The 20,465-nt window shown below is 42.1% G+C and overlaps 1 protein-coding gene across 5 annotated transcripts in view; it reads left to right on the forward strand.

Moving 5' to 3' along the window:
* Positions 1 to 20,465, forward strand: part of Tle1 (transducin-like enhancer of split 1 (E(sp1) homolog, Drosophila)) — a gene marked incomplete at its 5' end in the record, with an annotated part of 91,868 nt that overhangs the window by 32,001 nt on the left and 39,402 nt on the right. For 3 of the 5 annotated variants that reach the window (XM_005410111.2, XM_005410112.2, XM_005410113.2), the window contains 2 exon segments: positions 10,737 to 10,941; positions 11,668 to 11,684. In XM_005410111.2, coding sequence (XP_005410168.1) covers positions 10,737 to 10,941; positions 11,668 to 11,684 — 222 coding nt within the window. 5 annotated transcript variants of the gene reach the window in all.

The following is a 20,465-nucleotide window of genomic DNA, read 5'->3' on the forward strand; positions in this document are numbered from 1 at the left end:
AATTAAAGGCTTTTTTTTTACCTGCCGTGATGACTACTAGTTGATTTTAGTTGAGAGGCGTTCCTAATAATATTTTCCTTTAAACAAGTTTACATCACAGATAATTTCTGTAGATCTGACTGTATAGATACACACACGAGACAAGGCAAGCCTGTACATATACAGGGATTTACTTCATCTTATGTACAATTTCTATATAGTGAAGTGGACAGATCTTACTTGTGCAACTTGATCACTTTTGATAGCTGCACATACCTAGGACTGTATTCTGTGAGATGTTCTGTCACTACAGCAGGTTCTCTGTACTTCTGAGTCAATCTCCCCACTCTCAAATGAAGTAGTTGCTTTTAGTGAAAAGTAATTAGTCAGTTAATACCAGCAGAGTGCGGTTTTTGGGGGTGTTAATACTGTAGTTTGAGACATGGTGTCTCTACGTAGTCCAGGCTGACCTTCAACTGCTGGTCCTTCTGTCTCAGCCCCCCAAGTGCTAGGGTTATAGGCAGGTGCTTTAAAGAAAACAGCTGCGTGGCTGTATTTTTTATTTCTGACCTTGTTGCCCTACTTGGTGCTTGTGGCTGTATATATTCCCTTGCATTGTATTTTCTTGGACAAAAAGCATAGGCCCAGGATTAGATGGACTTGAGTAGGATGTTGGCTGTCACTTACTGCTTTGTGACCTTGTAGAGTCACCTAACCTCTACCAGTATCCCCCGATGGTGGTTAACACTGTGCATGGCTTCATGGAGCTCAGACCCTGGCGGGCAGCGTTCTCAGTCCCCTGGTTGCAGTTGTGTGTAACTGGTTTCTCTAAGTCCCTGTAACCAATCTGTAGGCCACATCTTGTTGGGGCCATTGCTCTGAGTAGCATATCGTCTCTTCCTTTCCTAGTGGTTTCATGGATATAGGTATTTGAGGTTAGCTCCAGCTCTTGCCATAAAAGCAGCTATGCTTGAGTACCTTTTAATAAAAGTACAGTGAGAAAACACCACCACTTAGGTTTTGATGAATAAACTTAAAAGTAAACCCAGGAAGAGCAGATGGAGTTGGGCTTATTGGTGCATATGTGTAATCTCACTACTCTTGAGGCAAGAGGATCTCTGCAAGTTTGAGGCCCATGTGGGCTATGTAATGAGTTCAAGGCCAGCCTGAACTGCATGGCAAGATCCCGCCTTTAAAAAACAAACAAAAAAGCAGATGGATATTGAGTTAAACACACAGATGTGAGGACAAAACACTGATGGCTTCTTTACTTAACATAAAAAGAGGATAAGGCCATTGCAGACAGTTACAGGGACTCCTGTGGGAGAGTTGGAAGGAGAGCGAAGTGAAAGAGATGGACACATGACCAGCAGAGGTTGTCATTTCTACCCACAAAAGACCATGTTAGTGGCTTCAGGTTTTTCTCCGGTACTGGGAACCGAACTCACGACCTTGTGCTTGCCAGGCAGGCGCTTTTGCTGCTGAGCTAAATCCCCAGCCCCTTTGTTAGTGGCTTCAATAATGACTGTTAAGGTGTAAAAAGATGTTGAGTTGTGTGTGTTAGCTCACGCCTGTAATCCTAGCTACCTGGGGAGGCTGAAGCAGGAAAATTTCAAGTTTAAAGCCATCTGCGAAATTTACTGAGACCCTGTCTCAAAACAAAAAATAAAAACAGCTGGGTAAGTAGCTCAGTGAAAGGGTCCTGAATTCAGTCTCCCGAATATCACCAAAAAAATAGAAAGACAGTTTCCCATAGCAGTAGCTTTGAACTTTGGGAATTCAAGAAATGTGATGTTAATCTAGGCATTGATCGTTTCCTTTCTTATTTCCTTGCTATATGATTTCTTTTCCACTCTACAACTTCTGTCAAGGCCTATGGTAGCCCCAGTTATTGGTTAAAAATGTATATTCATGCTTCATGGACAGATTTATAACTGCTTTAAAACGATTTCTTGTGAAGCAAAGATGTAAGGTATTGTGCAGTGTCTGGCTGTGTGTGTGTAGGGGATGGCCATGCATAAAAGCCCTTCCTTATTGCATCTGCAGGAAGAGACTCTGTCCCTGAGAGATTAAGTTGTAGACCTAAAGGGCTCTTCACTGTTGCATGAGATGATTGGTTTAAGGATTAGCAAAATGTTGGATTATTTTTCTCCTTAGGCTGTAGCTTGTCAGCTATCTGTGGGATTGTAGTGTGTGAAGTTTAAGAGGATGAGGTTAGCCTCTTATTCTTATGAGTATGCAGCTAATCCCTAGAAAGCCCATCAGTAACCCAGCTGTAAGTTTCTTTATGAAACAAATTCATCCTGGGAGAATAATGCATATCCTATTACCAAGAGAAGACTAAATAGAACAACAAACAGGGTTCTTCTAGCTCTGCTAACATACATTTAATGATACGTTCCATTTAAACCCCAGTGTAGCCCTTTTACTACATTTCCCGAGGGAAGGAGCAGTATTACGATGAAGTCTTTTTTGCATTAATTTTTTTTGTTTTCAACAATGGAATGAGGTGTCTTTTAACAAATGCAGGGTTTGGCCTCATTTGGCCTGAGTTCAGTCCCCCAGGTAGCACCCAAAAGCAATTTTCCATAGTAATGCCTTCAAACTTTGAAGAATTTAGGAAATGTGATGTTCATCCAGCATTAGTGTTTTGGTTCTTCTGTGTCGTTGTGGTTTTTAGTTACTAATAAAGTTGCGTGTACTTCTTAATTACTCCACATATTGTCATACAATTTGTACTTGATTCCTTGGTACATATCATTTTATATTTTCCTCTTTTTTGAGAGGGAGAAAAGAGCTCTTGACTAGAAAGTAGAGTGCCCTGTTAAGGATTTGTGCCTGTTTGTATGTTTATTTTTTGAGGTACAATTTACTTATATCAGATTTGCCTCATTACAGTTCAGTGGGCTGAGTATGCAGCTAATCCCTAGAAAGCCCATCAGTAACCCAGCTGTAAGTTTCTTTATAAAACAAGAAATTTATTTACATCAAATTTGCCTCATTACAAAGACTTCCTTGTAATACTGCCCCTTTCCTCTATTTACAAAGGTGTGCAACCATCACCATATAACTTGCAGCCCTCTCACCGCCCCCATCTGCTAGCATTCACATTGCACAACTCCTCCCCAACCCTTGGCAGCCTAGTCTCTTTCCAGTGCTGTGGGTTTACCTGTTTCGCACATTTTATATACTATGTAGCCCTTTGTGTTTGATGCCATTTATTTGTGTAGCATAATATTTTCAAGATATATCCGTGCTCTAGCACTTACTAGTGAAGAATACACCACCTATGTTTGTCCAGATGTAAACTAGTAGAGATTTAGATTGTTTCCTCTTGTGAATATTCCTGCCTGGAACATTGTGTACAGGATTTATGCGGACGTATGTCTTTTTCTTTTAGGACTGTACCAGAAATGGGGCTGGCAGGTCATATGGTAACTTCATTTTGAAACTGCCAGACTGTTTCCAAAGGGACTGAGCCATTTTATATCTCTGCAGCAGTGTGTGAGGACCCAGTCTCTCTCTCTTGTCCAGCACTTTGTGCCCCTCTGGTTCCAGCCTTCCTTGTAGATGTAAACTGATGTCTCCATGTGGTTCTAATTTCCATTTCTTACTGATGAATGATGCTGAACATCTTTTTACCCGATATCTGTTTGGGTTTTGAGGTGGATCTGTCCAAACATGGCTTTTGAAAAGTTTTTATTCTGAACTGGGATGTCATTCAGCAGTACAATGCTCACCTAGTATGTTGGAGGCTGTGGGTTTGATCCCCAGCATTGCAAAAAGCAACAACAGAACCCTTAAAATGCCTTCTGGTTTAGTCCTGTAAGTCTGAGGACTCCTGATTTTATTTTCCTGACTGTAAGATTTATACAAGGAGGTGGGAGAAGCATGGCATAGTTCCTGCAGAGGTTGGTTGACTTGGGCAGATTAGAGGAAGTAGAATAGAGATGATTTTGAATCCTCCAGTGCCTGCCTACCTGATGTGATGGTTATCAGTGGCTCCAGTGCCATTTTTTGTCCTTGCTTTTTTCAAGCTTTGGGGGAATAGCACTGACAAATAGAAATTGTTTCTGTTGTTGGTGTACAGTTTGATGTTTTGATGTATATATGCATTGTGAAGTGATTACCATGGTCAAGGTTGTTAACACACCTGTTACCTCCCACAGTTACTATGTGGGAGTGTGGGGTGAAGGCACTGAACATCTAGTCCCTTGGCAAATTCTCACCAGATTTCAATCACACGATGCAATAGTGTTACCTGTGGTCATCATTAGACTCCAGGATTCATTCATCCTGTATGATCTTGAGACTTTGTGCCCATCACCAGCAGTTCCCCAATCCCTGGTAACCCCCATTCTACAGATGGCTGTGCATTCAGCACTTAGGTTCCTCATGAAAATGAGCTCATGGAGTGTTCTGTCTTTCTGAACCTGGCTTACCTTACTTATTAGGTCCTCCATGTGCCTCCTGGCTGTCACAAATGGGAGTACTTCCTGCTTTTGAAAGCCTGAATACTATTCTGTTGTACATGTTGTACATATATAGCATGTTTTCTTTATCCATTAATTTACTGATGGATTCTTGGGTTCTGTCTGCCCATCTCCTGGCTCTTCAGAATAATTGAAAGCTCAAGTGAATGTGTCTCAGATACTTCTGGGGACACATACAGTATATACATAGAAGCAAGATTGCTGTATGGGGTTTTTTGTTTTTTTGTCCAGTACTGGATATTGAACCCAGGGATACTCCTCTAGGGAGCTACATCCCTAACCTTTTTTATAATGTATTTACTTTAAAACTCAGTGAGTTGCCCAGGCTGGCCTTGAGGTTGTGAACCTCCTGCCTTAGCCCCCTCAAATCAGCTGGGATTGTAGATATGTGCCACCACACCTGGCTTCAATTTTTGGTGTTTCAAGGAACCTCCGTACTGTTTTCCATAGCGATGTCACCAATTTACATTTCCTTCCGTGCTATAGAAGGGTTCACTTTTCTCCATAACCTCGCCAAAACGTCTTTCTTTTGATAATTACTGTCCTAACAGGTGTGAGGTGATGTGCTGCATGTCATCATTGTGGTTTTGATTTGCATTTCCCTGATGACCAGTGGTGTGGAGAATTTTTTGTATGTCTGTTGAGAATCTTTGTTTCCATCCTTTGCCCTTTTAATTGGGTTAGAGTGGAGCTTTTCCCCTTATTGAGTTGTTGGAAATCACATGTGTGGTTTGCAAATATTTTCTCCCATTCCTTCAAGAGCTAGTGTGTCGTTTTCTGGGTGCTTCTGCACTGAATAGGCCTTTCAGCTCACTGTTACGTATTTTTGTACTGTTGTCTTCAAGTGTCCCGGAGAACTCTTGGCCCCTGTCAGTAGTTTATACCTGTTTATCACCCTCGCTCCTTTCCACAAGTGGGGCCAAGATCTGTTCAGATGGGATGTTTTCCCATAGCTCCTATAATGATGTCCTTTTTTTTTTTATTTTTCTCCAGTACCAGGAACCGAACTCACGACCTTGCACTTGCCAGGCAGGCGGTTTTGCCACTGAGCTAAATCCCCAGCCCCTATAATGGTGTCCTTAATGCTGCTGCTGGACAGCTCTCTCGCTTGTTTATGTAGCACATCGGTTTTTCCCTAAGGTGAAAACTGAGTGTGTTAGAGAACAGGAAAATAGAAATGAGGAAGAGTGATTTGGAGAGAACTATCAACAAAGGCTCCTTCTCACACTTTCTTTCCCTTTTAAAAATGTTTTCATGCTGAGTACTGTAAATGCCACTTACTGTTACTCAGTGTTCAAGATGCCATCTAGGGGCGTGGTTTTTAGTCTGGTTGGGTTAAATTTTATGATTTTGGTGACACAGTTGTTGCTGGAGTTGTACAGTGGGTAAAATTTCTGACTTTAAAGTTGGTTCAGTGGTTGGTGGTATAGAGCTCAGCATTCTCGTGAAGAGGGAGTAGGCATCGGCCTTTATTGTCCTTGATGTCCTCCTTCATTGTACGGACAGCTCTGTAGTAGCAAAGCAGGTGCTGCACCTGTGTTTTAGAAAATATGGAAACCATTACACCATTACATTATAGCTCTAAATGTAAACAACAAAGTCAGTTTCATTACAGTAACATAATTGACCCAAACTGCAGAAAGTAAAATGTGAATTAAAATTCTAAGTGCATGGCTGTTGTTTGACATGGATGAGGCTACTTTATTCCTTGTGAGTTTTCAGTATCATTAACTTAGGGTTCGGTGTATGTTTTTATCTCATTCTCAGCCTGTTCAAATTGTTTCAGTTAGAGCAAGTGTATTTTCTCTGTCCTCAAGCCTAGACCTTGATCCTAATTTTCTTTGAGGCATCAGAATACTACTCTTGAAAGTTTCCAGGTCAGGTCTTCTCAAATGGTTTATAAAATACAGGAGCCCCCCCGCCCCAAGTTAGTGGAATCAGCTTTAGAAAGCAAATGTTCATTTTTTGAGCTGTGCCAGGGACCTCGGGGTAATGAAGGATAGTCAGTGCTTAGATGTTAAAAAGTAGTGTTTTGTAAACTGAAGTTGGCCAGGTCACTTGGAACACCAAACTGGAATGTGATGTCGGGAGAGAATTTCAGCTTCGATCTTGACTGAGTTTGCTTAGCCTTGGCACTGTTGATGTTTTTGCCTGGTAAATCTCTGTGATGGAGCACTGTCCTGTGCAATGTAGAATTTATTTTCTAATTTTTATTTGTTTTTGGTACTGGGGATTCAGCCCAATGTTTCACAGCTTCCTTGGCCTCTGGCCACTGGATGTCAGTGTCATTGCACTTCCCCAGCCTTGGTTGCGACACCATCCATGTTTGTAGATGGTGCCAAGTGTCCCTGGCTCAGGGAAGGGCATGTAAACCTGAGTTTGAGAACCACTGGTCCATGGTAGATTGAAAGCCCAAGGAGCCAGCGATATTCTAAATGCTGCCATTGCTCATCAAAAATGTCTATTCTAATGTAGTTTTACAAACTATTTTGTCCTAGTAGTCTTTGTAAGCATTTTTTTAAAGTACTGTGGATTGATAGGATCTTACACTGAGCTATAAATCCCCAGTCCTTTTTATGTTTAATTTTGAAACAAGGTCTTGCTAAGTTGTCCGATTGCACAAGTTGGGCTTGAACTTGCAGTTGTCCTGTTTTAGCCTTGCAGAGTGCTAGGATTGCAGAGGTACACCGTGGCACCCAGCTTATAGGCATTAGCTTTTTAAAAAAATACTGCACAATTATTATAAACTAATGATTCCATAGACATTTGAATTTCCCTTGCTGTCATATTACAAGACATGTAGTTTTCCAAATGTTAGGTTCAGGCTTTAGTCAAGATAAGACAGATGTAACATAAATTTCCTTAATTTCCAGAGCCCTTGGGTTTTGGCTCTGTATCAGTGGTCTGTCAGTCTTGTGCTGAAATGTCTTCTGTGAGTGCCATTCATGCATTTTCCTTTTGTGAGGATGGTGGGTTCTCAGTAACATCAGATAAACCTGATTGAGAGAAAATGTTCCCCAGACAGTGGGGGCCAGCATGGGCCGGAACTCTACTCTGGAGCCCCCGTCTCTCTTTAGGTACTGACCTTCTGTTTATTTAAAGAAATGTGTTTTATCTTAGAAACAACAAGTTTCATTTACAAAGGAAGCCTGATTGTTCTTTATAAGCCTCCAGGGGAGAGGGCTGGGAGCATGTGAAATTCTCCTTCTCAGATGTGGGGCCAGGCCATGAGGGGCCGGATGGAGAGAGATGCCTGAGAACCTGTTTGTGTTGCTGCTGGTAAGGCTCCATGGTAGAGGTGGGCTTGTTCTGGTATGAAGAATTGTTCTCCATCCTGGGCAGGGAGACAAATGCTAAGTCTTCAGTGGAGAAAGGGGTTGCTCAGCTCCTCCTGTGGAACATGAGTAGGCTGCTATGGTTACAGGAGAAATGCCCTCCAGGCAGTGCTTGATCTGGAGGTCCCATTCTGGTGCTCAGCCCTGGGCCTCCCCGCTTAGCTTGGTGTAGGTCTCCCCATGAAGGACAGGGCACCTGTGTGTCCTGTGTCTCACCTCAGGGTGTGAGCTGCCTCAGGCAGCGGGCAGAACAGTGTACGGTGCTTAGCAGGATCAGAGGTCAGTGTGTGAGCAGGCCCGCATTTCCTGGAACCACAGCGTCTTCAGCAGCTGTGACCCATCTCATTGCTAGGCAGTGCTTTGACAAGGTTTTACTTTCATGTTGAACAAGCAGCTTTCAAGATGCCTGAGCCAGGAACGGCAGAACCCAGAACCTCGTTCCCTGTGAGGACAGACAATGTGCTGCTTCTTCAAGGGCTGAGAGAAAGAGGCAGGAGTGATGCTAGAAGCAGAGGGTGCTGAGTGTTCCCCCAACTCCGGGCAGCCACTGGTCTGACTGTGGTCTACCCACGTGCCCTTCGCTGCCGGGACCCAGGCCTGTCCTTGCGTGAGCCACCCTGGTATGTGATAGTTCAGACACAGTGTTCAGCTCGTCCTTTTGAAAGTTGACTGGGATTTGCGTGGGAAAGGTACACAGACTCCACCTAGGTATGTGTTTGGTCCACCTGGAATTCGCCTTTGTTGTGGCTCTGTGGTGGTTCTGGCTGGATTTTGGCGGGCCGAGAGGGAGGTGCTCCCCACCCTGTTGCTTTGTCTCTTCCCCTCTGCTTAGCCTCTCATATTCTTTTAATCAGTGCCGAGCTTAATTACTGCCCCCACTTGCTTGGGCACGCATGGCCGATTTCCCCAGAAGCCGGACGTAGCCCCACTCCCCTAATGATAGTGATCACTGGTGGGGAGGCTATTCTTCATCCTTCTGCAAGCCTTTCTTATGGCAGGTGTCTTGTTCCTAATTAAGTGCTAATGAGCATGCCTAGTGGGCCGTGACACTGCTGCCAGTTTCTTCGGTTTTATGTCTCACTGTTGCAGAGCCCTTAAAAGGTGACAGAGTAAGAGTTAGTGTTTTTGGGATGAGAGGAAGGTGCTTTTATGTGTAAAGAAATTGTTATGATCTCAGATGGTGAATAAGTAGTTTTTTCAATACGTTGCAAGAGTACTGTTGATGCTGTCAGCCTAGACCTCAGCCCCCTTTTCCATTTACCCCTCTGATTAGAAGGAGGCAGTCTTCGAAAGTTGCATTTCAGAGGGAGGCAGACTCCCAAGGACTGTTTAACAGCACTAGGAATGCTTGGACGTGCACTGCAGAACGACAGCGGAGGCTGACTTCTACCTTTAAAATGGTGCTTTCTCTTACTCTCGGGTGGGAAGTGTGTTTGGGATTCAAGTAAAATTCAGTGGCCTGGCTGGAAATCACTGAAGATCTGGCGTGAAGATTCAGTATATTCATTTCGTGCAAGGGGGTATTAAATAAAACAAGTAATTAAGTCCCAGTAAAGTGAATGCAGATCAGACTAAGAATATTCCATAGTACACCTAAGAAAGTGAGGTTTAATCAGTTTTATTGTCTCATCAAATACAAGTTTTCTTTAGACAATTGAAATGCATCCAAATTGATGGCAGAGGCTGTTTCTTAGATTCCTTTCTTATTACGTGCAACATACTTGTAAGTATAACATATGAGAGCAGTGGCCACCGCTGGTACATGCATGACTGGCCCACCAGGCGTCTTGTACTGTAGTGGGGCAAATGGATCTAATCACTTTCATCGGTGTTTTTACTAATAGAATGAATAAAACACCACCCAATGGTACACCATGCATGTACCACAGGTGGTTCATGCTGTCCAGCAGTGAGATAAGTGTTACAGCCCTGTCCCAAACATGCTCAGGTGAACAGATTGATGAGGTCTGGGATGGGTTAAGTGGCAGAGGCAAAGAGGTGTGGTAGAAAAGGCATTAGGATACAAGACTTGGGTCATGCTGGTTGGAGTCTTAGTCCCACTACCATGAGAAGTACTTTCTTCAGCAGCCTTCATAACCTCTCTGGATCTCCATATTTTCATGTGTACATAGAAGCAGTGGGTTTGAGGTGTGGGGCTTGAGACAGGAGTGATAGACAGTGTTTCATCTGTCTGGTTTCCGGTTCTCAAAGCCTCGCTCCCTGAGCTAGCTCTGCAGGGAGGACAGGAAAGAAAGCAGCAGGAAGGGAATTTCCCCAGAGCTCCCGAGCTTTGGTTCCCTCGGAGAAGCAGGAGTGTCTGTTGTTCTTAAACTTTGAGAAGACTTGACAATATAGCAGGACACAAGGGCGGGGGACTGCTGAAGAGGCACCCACTGCCAGTTCTTCTTGCTGAATTCTGTTCATTAAAATAAACATTGTGGTTTGTCTCCTTAGGCCACTGGGGAAAGCGAATGAGGAAGGTGGGGTGAGATACAGTTGCCTGATGACCAGGGATTGGTCAAGGTGTGCTCACTGCCTGTGCAGTGGACAGCCCTTCTCCCAGCCTGGGTGCCCCCAAAGCTGGAGGAATCTTGAAATCCTGTGGCATCTTAGGTTTGGGACACTTGGATATTACTCCCCAAGGCACTTAGAAATGGAGTAGCTGTGGGTCCTTTCTAACTTGGCCAGACTTGCTTAGTAATGAGCACTGCCCTGTCAGAGTGAGTTGAGCCAGGAAGGTGCAGAGCTAGGGATTTGACCTGAGGGGGGCAGTGGATGGGTGGAAGCCTGTGATGAGTGGAAAACACTAACATCGTTTCTCCCCCTCTCCCTGTCTGTGTCCCTGTCCAACTCCGTCCTCTGTTTCTTGCATCCTGTCCTGTCTGTTTTCCCCTGGATGCTGCCTCCACCGTGACCCGCCCCGCAACAGCAGCAGCAGTTGCAAGCTCAGCATCTCTCTCACGGCCACGGACCCCCGGTCCCCCTCACGCCTCACCCTTCAGGACTGCAGCCACCTGGTCTCCCGCCCCTGGGGGGAAGCGCCAGCCTGCTCGCACTGTCCAGTGCTCTGAGTGGGCAGTCTCACTTGGCAATAAAAGATGACAAGAAGCACCACGATGCAGAGCACCACAGAGGTGAGAGGCCGGGCAAGCCGGATTAGGGCTCTGCCCTCTCCCCAGACAGTGCCGCAGACTCGGGCATCGCTAAAGAGAGCCCCGTCCTATGCAGAGAGCAAACAGTGAGCTAAGAGGAACTGTCGCAGAGCTTTCCACGGATGCACAGTCCCCCTGCTCGTGGCAGGGTTCTCCGTGGGCGTCTAGATTGCTCAATCTGGTTAGATTGCAGGCATCTTGACATCTTGGCAACTGCCTCGTTAATGCCAGTGGCCTGTACCGTATTATGGAAAACTGTTAACTGCTTAATTGGGTAATTTTCAAAGAAAGTAATGTTGTTAAATGGGGCGAAATAAGAAGTTAAATTTGAAAGTGAATGTATTCAAATGAAAGGTTTGATAATTGCATCTGTTACTACTTAGTTTCATAGGCTTTAATTCTAGTATGCATTAAATATTGGGCAGAATTGCACTTGACTAATTTTTGAAAAAAAGTAATTTATTCTGTCAAGAAATAAAAAAAATAGGCTTTGTGTATGGTTAAACTGTAAATCTTATGTTTACAAAATACTGTAATTTTCAGGAAAATCACTGTATTAGGAATGTGCAATGACTTATATAAATAAAAGCCATTTTTAAAACTGTTTGGGGCTTGTGTTCTAATTATTCCCCCCTTTTTTTTATTTCTGTCCTTGCCTCTGTGTCTGAACGGGCATGTCTGTGCGTTTCTTGGTAACCTCGGGAGCAGACAGAGAGCCGGGCACAGTAAGTACCCCCGCACCTTGCCTATACACACATCCCCTCGCAACCTTCTCCGTGCACACACAGCACACCCATAACGCTCCCCGCCCCTCTGACCTGGCTTCTCCTTCCCCTTTCTCTTGTTATATGCTAGGTCCCCTCTTCTTGATAGAACTTGTGTTAGATGCAAGGGGTATGATTTGGAGGTAGAGCTCTTTGCTGTAATGATTCACCTGGAAATACACTTTGAGCTACAACCCAAGCCCACTTTAAGGATATATGTTGCATTCTAAGTCCTGCTTGCATGTACTTTAAAGCAGTACTCATTTTTATCTTAAGTTGGCTTTATAGGCAGGAGGTCAGCAGCAACATGTGGAATTGCACGGTCTTACGTTACCCCTACCTGAACCATTCACTACCTACTCTGAGTGCATCTCAGTTGCTAAGTTTCTAGATCTAGTTTTCTTTGCTTAATTCTTCTTTTTTTGTTTAAAAAAGTTTTTGAGGCAGGGTCTTACTGTGTAGTCCAGGCTGACCTTGAACTCACTCTTTGCCCTAAGCTGTCCTCCAACTCTGGCCATCCTCCTGCCACAGCCTCCCAAGTGCTGGGATTATAGGTGTGAGCCACCATACCTGACTGAATAATTAATTGTTCTTGTAGTGTTAAGTTGCCCTTAAAATTATTTTAGGCCTTACACTGGGCATACAAGAAAATGCTTAAAGAGGAAAAAATTCAGTAGACAGGGCAGTGTGCTTATAGAGCTCATCTTTCCACCTTCTCAACATGCCTGTGTTATATGCTGTACATTTGGCTGCACAAGGGTCTGCCAGGCAGCTGTAGGACACTGTGTCCAAAATGCATCTCTCAAATGCTGTGCAGCAAATAGAGGATAAGAATTGAGTTCCCTTCAGCGAGTGTAGCATATGATTTTTGCCTCTTCTCATTTGTTTCTAAACAGAAATATTTTGACCTTCTTTAACATGAGGAAAAATAGGACATTGAACTTTTAATGATAATATGCATGTGTGTTTGTCCATTGAACCAAGGGCCTCTCACATAGGATAGACAGTGTTGTACCACTGAGCTGAACCCCCCAGCCCCATTTTGATATTGTTTTCTTAGGAGTTTAGGGGGAAGGTATGTAATTTTTTTTTTGGTTTGAAGAGTTTAGGCCCCCTCCCTTCTGTGTAGAGTAGTAGCTACTTTTAAAATTCTCTGAGCTAGACCTTGGTGTGCTTTGTTGGGCTGTGTCTGGAGGGATGGGTAATGTGGCTGAAGGAAATGTTTTTCTCGTGCTGTAAATTTTCTTTGCAAAGTGTTGTGGGAGAAGGGGAGGGACACAAAATTATGACTAGGAAAGTACAAATATAAGTAAACTGGCCTTGATTTATGGATGTAATCTCCATTTCGCCTGCTCATTGTCCTCAGTCCTCTCTTCTGCCACATCCACTCAGTAGAGTATCAAATCAAAACCCGAACACTGGGCCTGAAAACGCAGAGATGTGTGGGAAGCCCATCCTATGTGTCTTTGATGTATTGACCACTTTGAGACTTTATTTCTTTTTTTTTTTTTTGGTTCTTTTTCTGGTACCGGGAATTGAACTCATGACCTTGTGCTTGCCAGGCAGGCGCTGTGCCGCTGAGCTAAATCCTCAGCAAAACTTTATTTCTGATTTAATGTTTCCCCCCTTAGTACTGCTGCGTCACCTTAAACAACTTCATGTCAGGCAGTGTGGGATACATCTGCAGTTTGAGGTGTATGACAAATGGCACAAGCTTTCTCAGAAAGCCACAGAGATGTGACAAGAATATTAGAAGACACATGCCTAGAAAGTGAGCACAAGTTATGTAATGCTGCAACATCATATATTGTGTGGACTCTGAAATGTGAGCGGGATCAGAGTTTCATAGGTCAGTGTTAGAGGCAGCCGTCTTTCTTCTGGGTCTACTTCTGAGTGTCCAGCAGCCTCTTTGTTTATTAAAAGCCTGAAAACTGTATAAAAGTATTTAGTTCATATGATAGGTTATTGAAGGAAGGATGATTAGTTGTATCCTTAAAGAAATACAGAACAGTTCCTCTGAATTTCAGGCAGCTGTGGATTTTGTAGAAGTCTGCCTGTGAGAGAAATCATGAACTTTCTGGTGGCAAATGCAGTGAATGCGTGGATAGCCCCATCTTTAAAGTACAGTAGTGTAAAAGAAAACAGTGACTTAACATTTACCATCTTGTATCCTTCACACCAGATTTTTGACAAGTGTTAAGGGTCATTCAGTGTTTTCAGAAGTGCATATATTGTGTTTGGTGCCTAATTAATGCAGCAGACTCTTGAGTGGTGATGATATAAAATGGGAAGACTACACTAATTGTAACCTAAACATTTAATGTAGTCTGCGAAGAGGAGTTAAGTTGTTCACTGTCCACATAAGTAGGATTTTGCTGCAGTTACACGAAATGAAGCAGCTCTTCAAAACTTAGTATAAAATTGAACATGAGCAGCAGGGCATAATAAGATGATGTGTACTGCTAACACCTAACATACTACATGCTCATCTGTTTAATACAGTGGCTTAAACTGCAAAGTCTAGTTGTACTTGACCGATAAAGTCAGTCAGTGGGGTTAAGGGAAGTTGCTGCAAGCCAGAGACTTTAAACCATGTGGCTTCAAGATCTTACTGTTTCTACCTCTCAATTAAAATTATTGGGGACCCCTAAGAAGTTGTTTCTCTTGGTTACACACTTTGACATTTACTATATTAGAACATTTTAGGACTGGGGGTATAGTTCATTGATAGAGCATGTACCATCCGTGAGGCTCTGGGTTCAATCCCTGGTACAAGATATAGAAGCATTTCAAAAGCACTTGGATAAAGGACTATTCAACTTTGGTAACATAAATGGCATTATTTGTGAAAAATCATATTGCGAAAGAAAAATGTTAGTGAGATAAATTGACTTTTTTGTTTGGGTGGTATTGAGAATTGAACCCAAGGCCATGTGCACACTCTCCCCCTGAGCTCTATCCTCAGACCCTGAGTTGGCCTTATTTTGCGTGTTTTAAATGTCTTTAATGCTTGACTTAAAGCAGTACAGGTAATTTCTGATCAGCTTCTATATTTGATCTGTTGTGGTGTAGTTGTTATGGTTCACATTCTGGAAGAAAATCTGCCCTAATAGAGACTCTCAAAATCCCGCAGTGAGTAAGACTGACTTTATTGTTACCTTTCCCTGCTTTTTTTTTCCATATTGAACATACTAGTAGTGCCTTGCTTCAGGAACTTAATTTCTTTCTACGATTCTGGTTGCAATCAAATTGCAAGCATAGTACGTCTTTGCTTATGATACAGTACACATAGTACATATATGCTTGTAATTTGGTTGCAACCAGAATTGTGAATGAACTGTGACCAAAATTATGGAAAGAATTAAGTTAGTGAACCAAGGTACCACTGTATTTAAATCAAGTGTAAAATAATTGGACTTCTGTAGATCCAGAGGGAATATAAATGTCTATGGAGTTTTGGCTGTGAACCGAAAGCTGGTTTGGTAGGTACTTCATGTTTATTCTTAATGACAAAATTATTCAGTTTTCTAGTTTAAGCTTTTATGGCAGGAAAACAAATGAGCCTTAATATGAGCAATTTGTTTTAATGTAAAACCTGGAAAACAAAAGCAATACGAACAGAATAAAAACATGAACACTTTTAAATTCTTGCTTCTGAAAGGGATGAATACAAGCCCAGTAAGTTTTTAGTAATTTGTTTTGCTGTGCTTTTTGTTTGTTTGCTTTTAAATTTGATTTCTCTACTTCTCAGTCTCTTTTTTAAATAACTCGTTACGAGAGTATAGTGATTGAGCAGCAAAATGGGAAATGACCTAAGGAAGTAGTTTATATACAGCAGTAGTAACAAATAGTAATATACAGTAGTACTAAAAAACTTAACCTTCAGACATTTTGATTAATTTAGAGATAAATTGCATTAAATTTTGGCAGAAGGGATTATCATTTAAATAAATCTGCTTGAAAGACTTGGAATTAGAGAATCAACAGCATTGCATAGCTTTAAAAAGATGATAGACCATTGCGTACAAATATGTTATCATTTTACAAACATTTACCAAGCACTTAGCTATGTCCCAAGTGCTGTTTGAGCCACTGAACATAGGTGGTGCCATCTTGCACTCATCTCTTTGAATGTTACATGTAAATATTTGCTGAATATTATAATACTGAAATACCTAACTCCTGATCCCTTCTTGGAAAGGACAGGGTATCTGGAGTGTCTGGGGGAGACCTCACAGCAGAAGACTTGCTGAAGTTGGATGCAGCTTGCTGTGGGTTGGTGCTCTTTTGCATAACAAAAAAAAATTCAAAACGGGTTCTTGATCCAGAAGTCTTAAGCATCACTCACCTACTTTAAAACCCATCATCTTATCAAGGAGATAGCAAGGTCCTGGAGACCAAGGGCTTGGTGACTTAGGTGACACAGTGTGGAGATGATGTCTGAGGGAGCATTTTATCACTCCCTAACTAGTAAAATCATCATTGTCCATATTTTGAACTTTCTTAAAGGTACTTGTGGCAGTCATTGCTTTATTTAGTAGGACGTAATTCTTTTATTTATTTATTTTTCTTCTCTTAACTCTTTTTAACTAATCAATGGGCAGAGGTAGGACTAGCTTCAAGGTCAGGACCACCCATTGCTTCATTTTTTCTCAAAATGACACTAAATGTTATAGAGGGCAAAGAGGAGATTAGGACTTGCTTTTCTTTGCAGATACTGTCAGGCTCTTTGTGAAGAAACCTGGGCTCATGCAGCATTGCTGGGTGGTAGAAAGTACATGAGTTTTGGACAAAGGCAGCTCCAGGTGGAATTCTGGGTGCACAGGCAAGACTTTCCAGTAGGGTGAGAGTGGGGGTCCCTCACTGGGAGAGGGTTAGGGGACTCCAGAGGAGAGGCGCTAACAGCAGAGCAGGTGCCTCTGGAACTCCTGCATAGCCACCCCTGCAGAGCAGCAAGACAGTAAACATACTGTTAGTTACTCTTAACGTGGTGCTTTGCATCAGGCAGTTGTGGAAGTGAGGAGCCATGGGCTAAGGTAGCAGCCGGGGATAGTTCTCAGGGAGTCAGCAGTAGGACACGGGTCCCTGCTCACTCTGACTTCATCCCCCTGTAACACTCAGTGCTGTCGAGGTAACCACAAACTGGCCAGGTCTCTCTCACCCAAATAGGAATTAATCTTGACCTGACATGCTGAGAAAAGGCTGGAAATGAAGACTGAAACTGAGACAGTCCTCTGAAATTTTAGATTTTAGGCAAGGTGGAAAACAGGTAGGTGTTCTCAAGCAGTTGCCTCTGCAGATTTCCTTTTAGGCAGAATTTCAAACAGGGTGTTTAGAAACTCTTTGTGGAAACTTGTGAACCCCAAAGAAAGGAAAGGCCAAGTGTTTTCTGGACTGCTGGAGTGAGCTCACTTGCACAGGGTGGAGGCAGCAGCTTGCTGGGGCAGCAGCTACTCCCCACCTACCCAGAGAGCGTCCCTGTTCCTCTCACTGTGACTGCAGCATGCTTAAACAAAACAGTAGAACTGGTAGAGAGCAAGCTTTCCCCTCCCAAGCCATTTCAGCCTCAGTTTGTGTTCTATAATTAGAAGACTTCACCCCCCCCCCATCGTGAGCAGGATTTAAAATTTTCTTTCCCCCTTTTGGCCTCAGGATCATTTTTATCAATCTCTAGAAAATAGGTGAGAAACTTGGCGTCTCTGTCTCTGAGAGGAGGGGATGTGGACCCAAAGTCCTCTCATACCCATATGACTTGGGTCTTGATCTGATGCTTTCTACTTTTAAGGCTTTTTCTTGCATTAGCAAATATAGACCAAGTATTGTTTATTTGAACACCTTGGAAGCCGGCATATGTTAGGTTTCTGAGTTTTTTAGATTTGGGAATATTAACATGAATTTACTAGTTGAGCATCCCTAATCCAAAAATCCAAAATCTAAAATCTGAAGTCTAACACCACACTCAAAAGTTTCAGTTTTCAGAGCTCAGTGGGTCTTGGGCTTCTGGATTGGGGTGCTCATGTGCCTCTGCGGGGCTGGAGAGCTGAGGAGCACCATGCACCCCAGGAGCTCTGAGAAACCATGCATTCAAAAAGGGTTTGACATGGAGCTTGGGTTTTGCTGTGACCAGATCTGAGTTGGGGAGTAACGATATTGAAAGATCATTTAAAAGTTATTTGTAAATATTTTTTTTAAATTTACTTTTTATTTTAAAGAGAAAAAATTTTGAAACAAGATAATAGGAAGGTAACAATGGTGAAAACATTGCATATTGTTATCTTTAAATTAGAGTACAAGATACCGGTATTTAATTGTCCAAACAATAGTAACGCAAACCTTCCTTTTCAATGAACTAAAAAAATCAGTCTATCTCTCTGTCTATCTGCTTCTCCCTTCTTTTCTCTATTCCCTATCCCAGTTTCTTTTACCTTTTGAAGTTTCTTATCATTTCACAATATTTGTTGTACATGTTAGAATTTATTTACTCCTTCAGCTTCTCTCACTAGGGAAACAATGCAGTGTTTACACATGTGCGTCTGGTTTATTTCACTTACGGATATGATCAGAAGTTGCGTCCATTTATCTATAAAAGTCTCCAGTTTGTCCTTTATGGCTGTGTAGTATTCCACTGTATAAAAAAACCACATCTTTTTTATCCATTCCTCAGTTAATGGGCTTTTGGGTTGATTCCAAGGTTAGCTATTACAAATTGTGCTACTTTAAACATGGGTGCACATATATCACTGTGGTATGATGTTTTTAATTCTTCTGAGAAAATACCCAGAAGAACAGCTGGATCAAATGAGACCTCCAATCCTAGTTTTTTTTTGGTTGTTTTTTGTTTATTTGGTTTTTGCCTTTTTGAGACAGATTCTCACTATGCAGTGCAGGTTGGCCTTGAGCTCACTTTGTAGCCCAGGCTGGTCTTGAACTCACAACAATCTTCCTGCCTCAGCCTCCCGAGTGTTGGGATTACAAGCATGCACCACCATGTCCCACCCACCAACCCTAGTTTTTTGAGGAATCTACACACTGATTTACACAATGTTTACACCTGTCTACACTTCCAGCAACAGAGGCAAAGGGTTCCTTTTTCCCCACAGCCCTGCCAGCACTTGTTATTGGTTGATTTCTTTCTGAGGTGAGATGGAATCTCAGTATTGTTTTAATTTGCATCTCTTGAATGACCAGTAATGTTGAACACTTCTTTCATATATTTATGTACTATTTTTGTTTCTTCATCTGAGAAGTGTATATTCATCTCAGATGCCCATTTTTGAATTGAGACTTAAATTTAGGAGTTCTGATATTTTTGAGTTCACATTAGTAATCCTTTGTCTGAGTGACAGCTAGAAAACATTTTTTCCCACCTTGTGGGTTCTCTTCACTCTGCTCCTGGTTTCTCTTGCTGTGCAAAAGCTTTTTAATAAGATGAGAATCCCGGTTGTTGATTCTTGATGATAGTTCTTGTGAAACCAAGGTTTTATTTATAAAGTCTGCCTTCATATCAGTGTCTTCAAGAGTTTTACCTGTTCTGTCTTCCAGAAGATTTAATGTTTCCATTTTAATATTTAGATATTTTATCCATTTCAAATTTAGTGGATGGTGAAAGATACAGGTCCAATTTTAATCTTTGGCATGTGGAGAGCCAGTTTGTCTGGCACCGTTTATTAAAGAGGCTATCATTCTTGCACTGCATGTGTTTGGCACCTTTGTTGAAGATTAGGTGGTTGAGTATGTCTGGTATTGTGTCTGCATCTTCCTTCCCGCCTCCCCCCGATACCATACTGTTTTTATCACAGTAGCTTTGTAGTATAATTTCAGGTCCAAGATTGTGATACTCTCTGCCTTGCCTGCATTGCCCAGAATTGCTTTTGCTATTCTAGGTCTCTTCTGGTTCCAAATGAATTTTAGGATTGTTTTCTCTAATTCTGTCAGCTGCGCTCTTGGAATTTTGATTGGAATTGCATTAAATCTGTGTAATAGTTCTGGAAATATGGCCATTTTCACTATATTGGTTCTTCCTACCCAAGAGTAAAGGATATCTTTCCATTTTCTGATATTCTCTTTAATCTCCTTTTTCAGAATACTGTAGTTGTCAGTGTAGAGGTCTTCTACATTCTTTGTTAGATTGATTCCTAGGTATTCCATTTTTTTTGTGTGGTACTGGGAAAGTATTGCTTCCCTAATTTCTCTCTCAGTGAGTTTGTTATTCCTGTACAGGAAGGCTATTGATATTTTGAGTATTGACTTTGTATCCAGCTACACTACTGACTTTGCTTATTAAATCTAACAGTTTTTTAGTGAAGTTTTTGGAGTCTTCTATATACAGTATAATGTCATCTGCAAATAATGATAATTTAACTTCTTCCTTTCCTATCTTTATTCCTTTTCTTTCTCTTGTGTTACTGCTCTGGCTAAACTTTCCAGGACTACATTGAATAAGAGTAGAGCCATCATTGTCTTTTCCTGATTTCAGAAAGAAAGCTTTCAGTTTTTGTCCATTTAGTATGATGTGGGCTGTTGGTTTGTCATAGATGGCTTTTATCAGATTGAGATAAAGACAATCTATTCCAATTTTCTGTAGGGTTTTTGTCATGAATGAGTGCTGGACATTGTCAAAAGCTTTTTCTCCATCTATTGAGATGACCATATGATTTTTGTCCTTGGCTCTGTTAATATGGTGTATTATATTTATTGATTTATGTATGTTGAACCATCCCTGCATCCCTGGGATGAATCCCA

This window comes from Chinchilla lanigera, unplaced genomic scaffold, assembly GCF_000276665.1.
Source record: "Chinchilla lanigera isolate Chin_1 unplaced genomic scaffold, ChiLan1.0 scaffold00129, whole genome shotgun sequence".
NCBI lineage: Eukaryota > Metazoa > Chordata > Mammalia > Rodentia > Chinchillidae > Chinchilla > Chinchilla lanigera.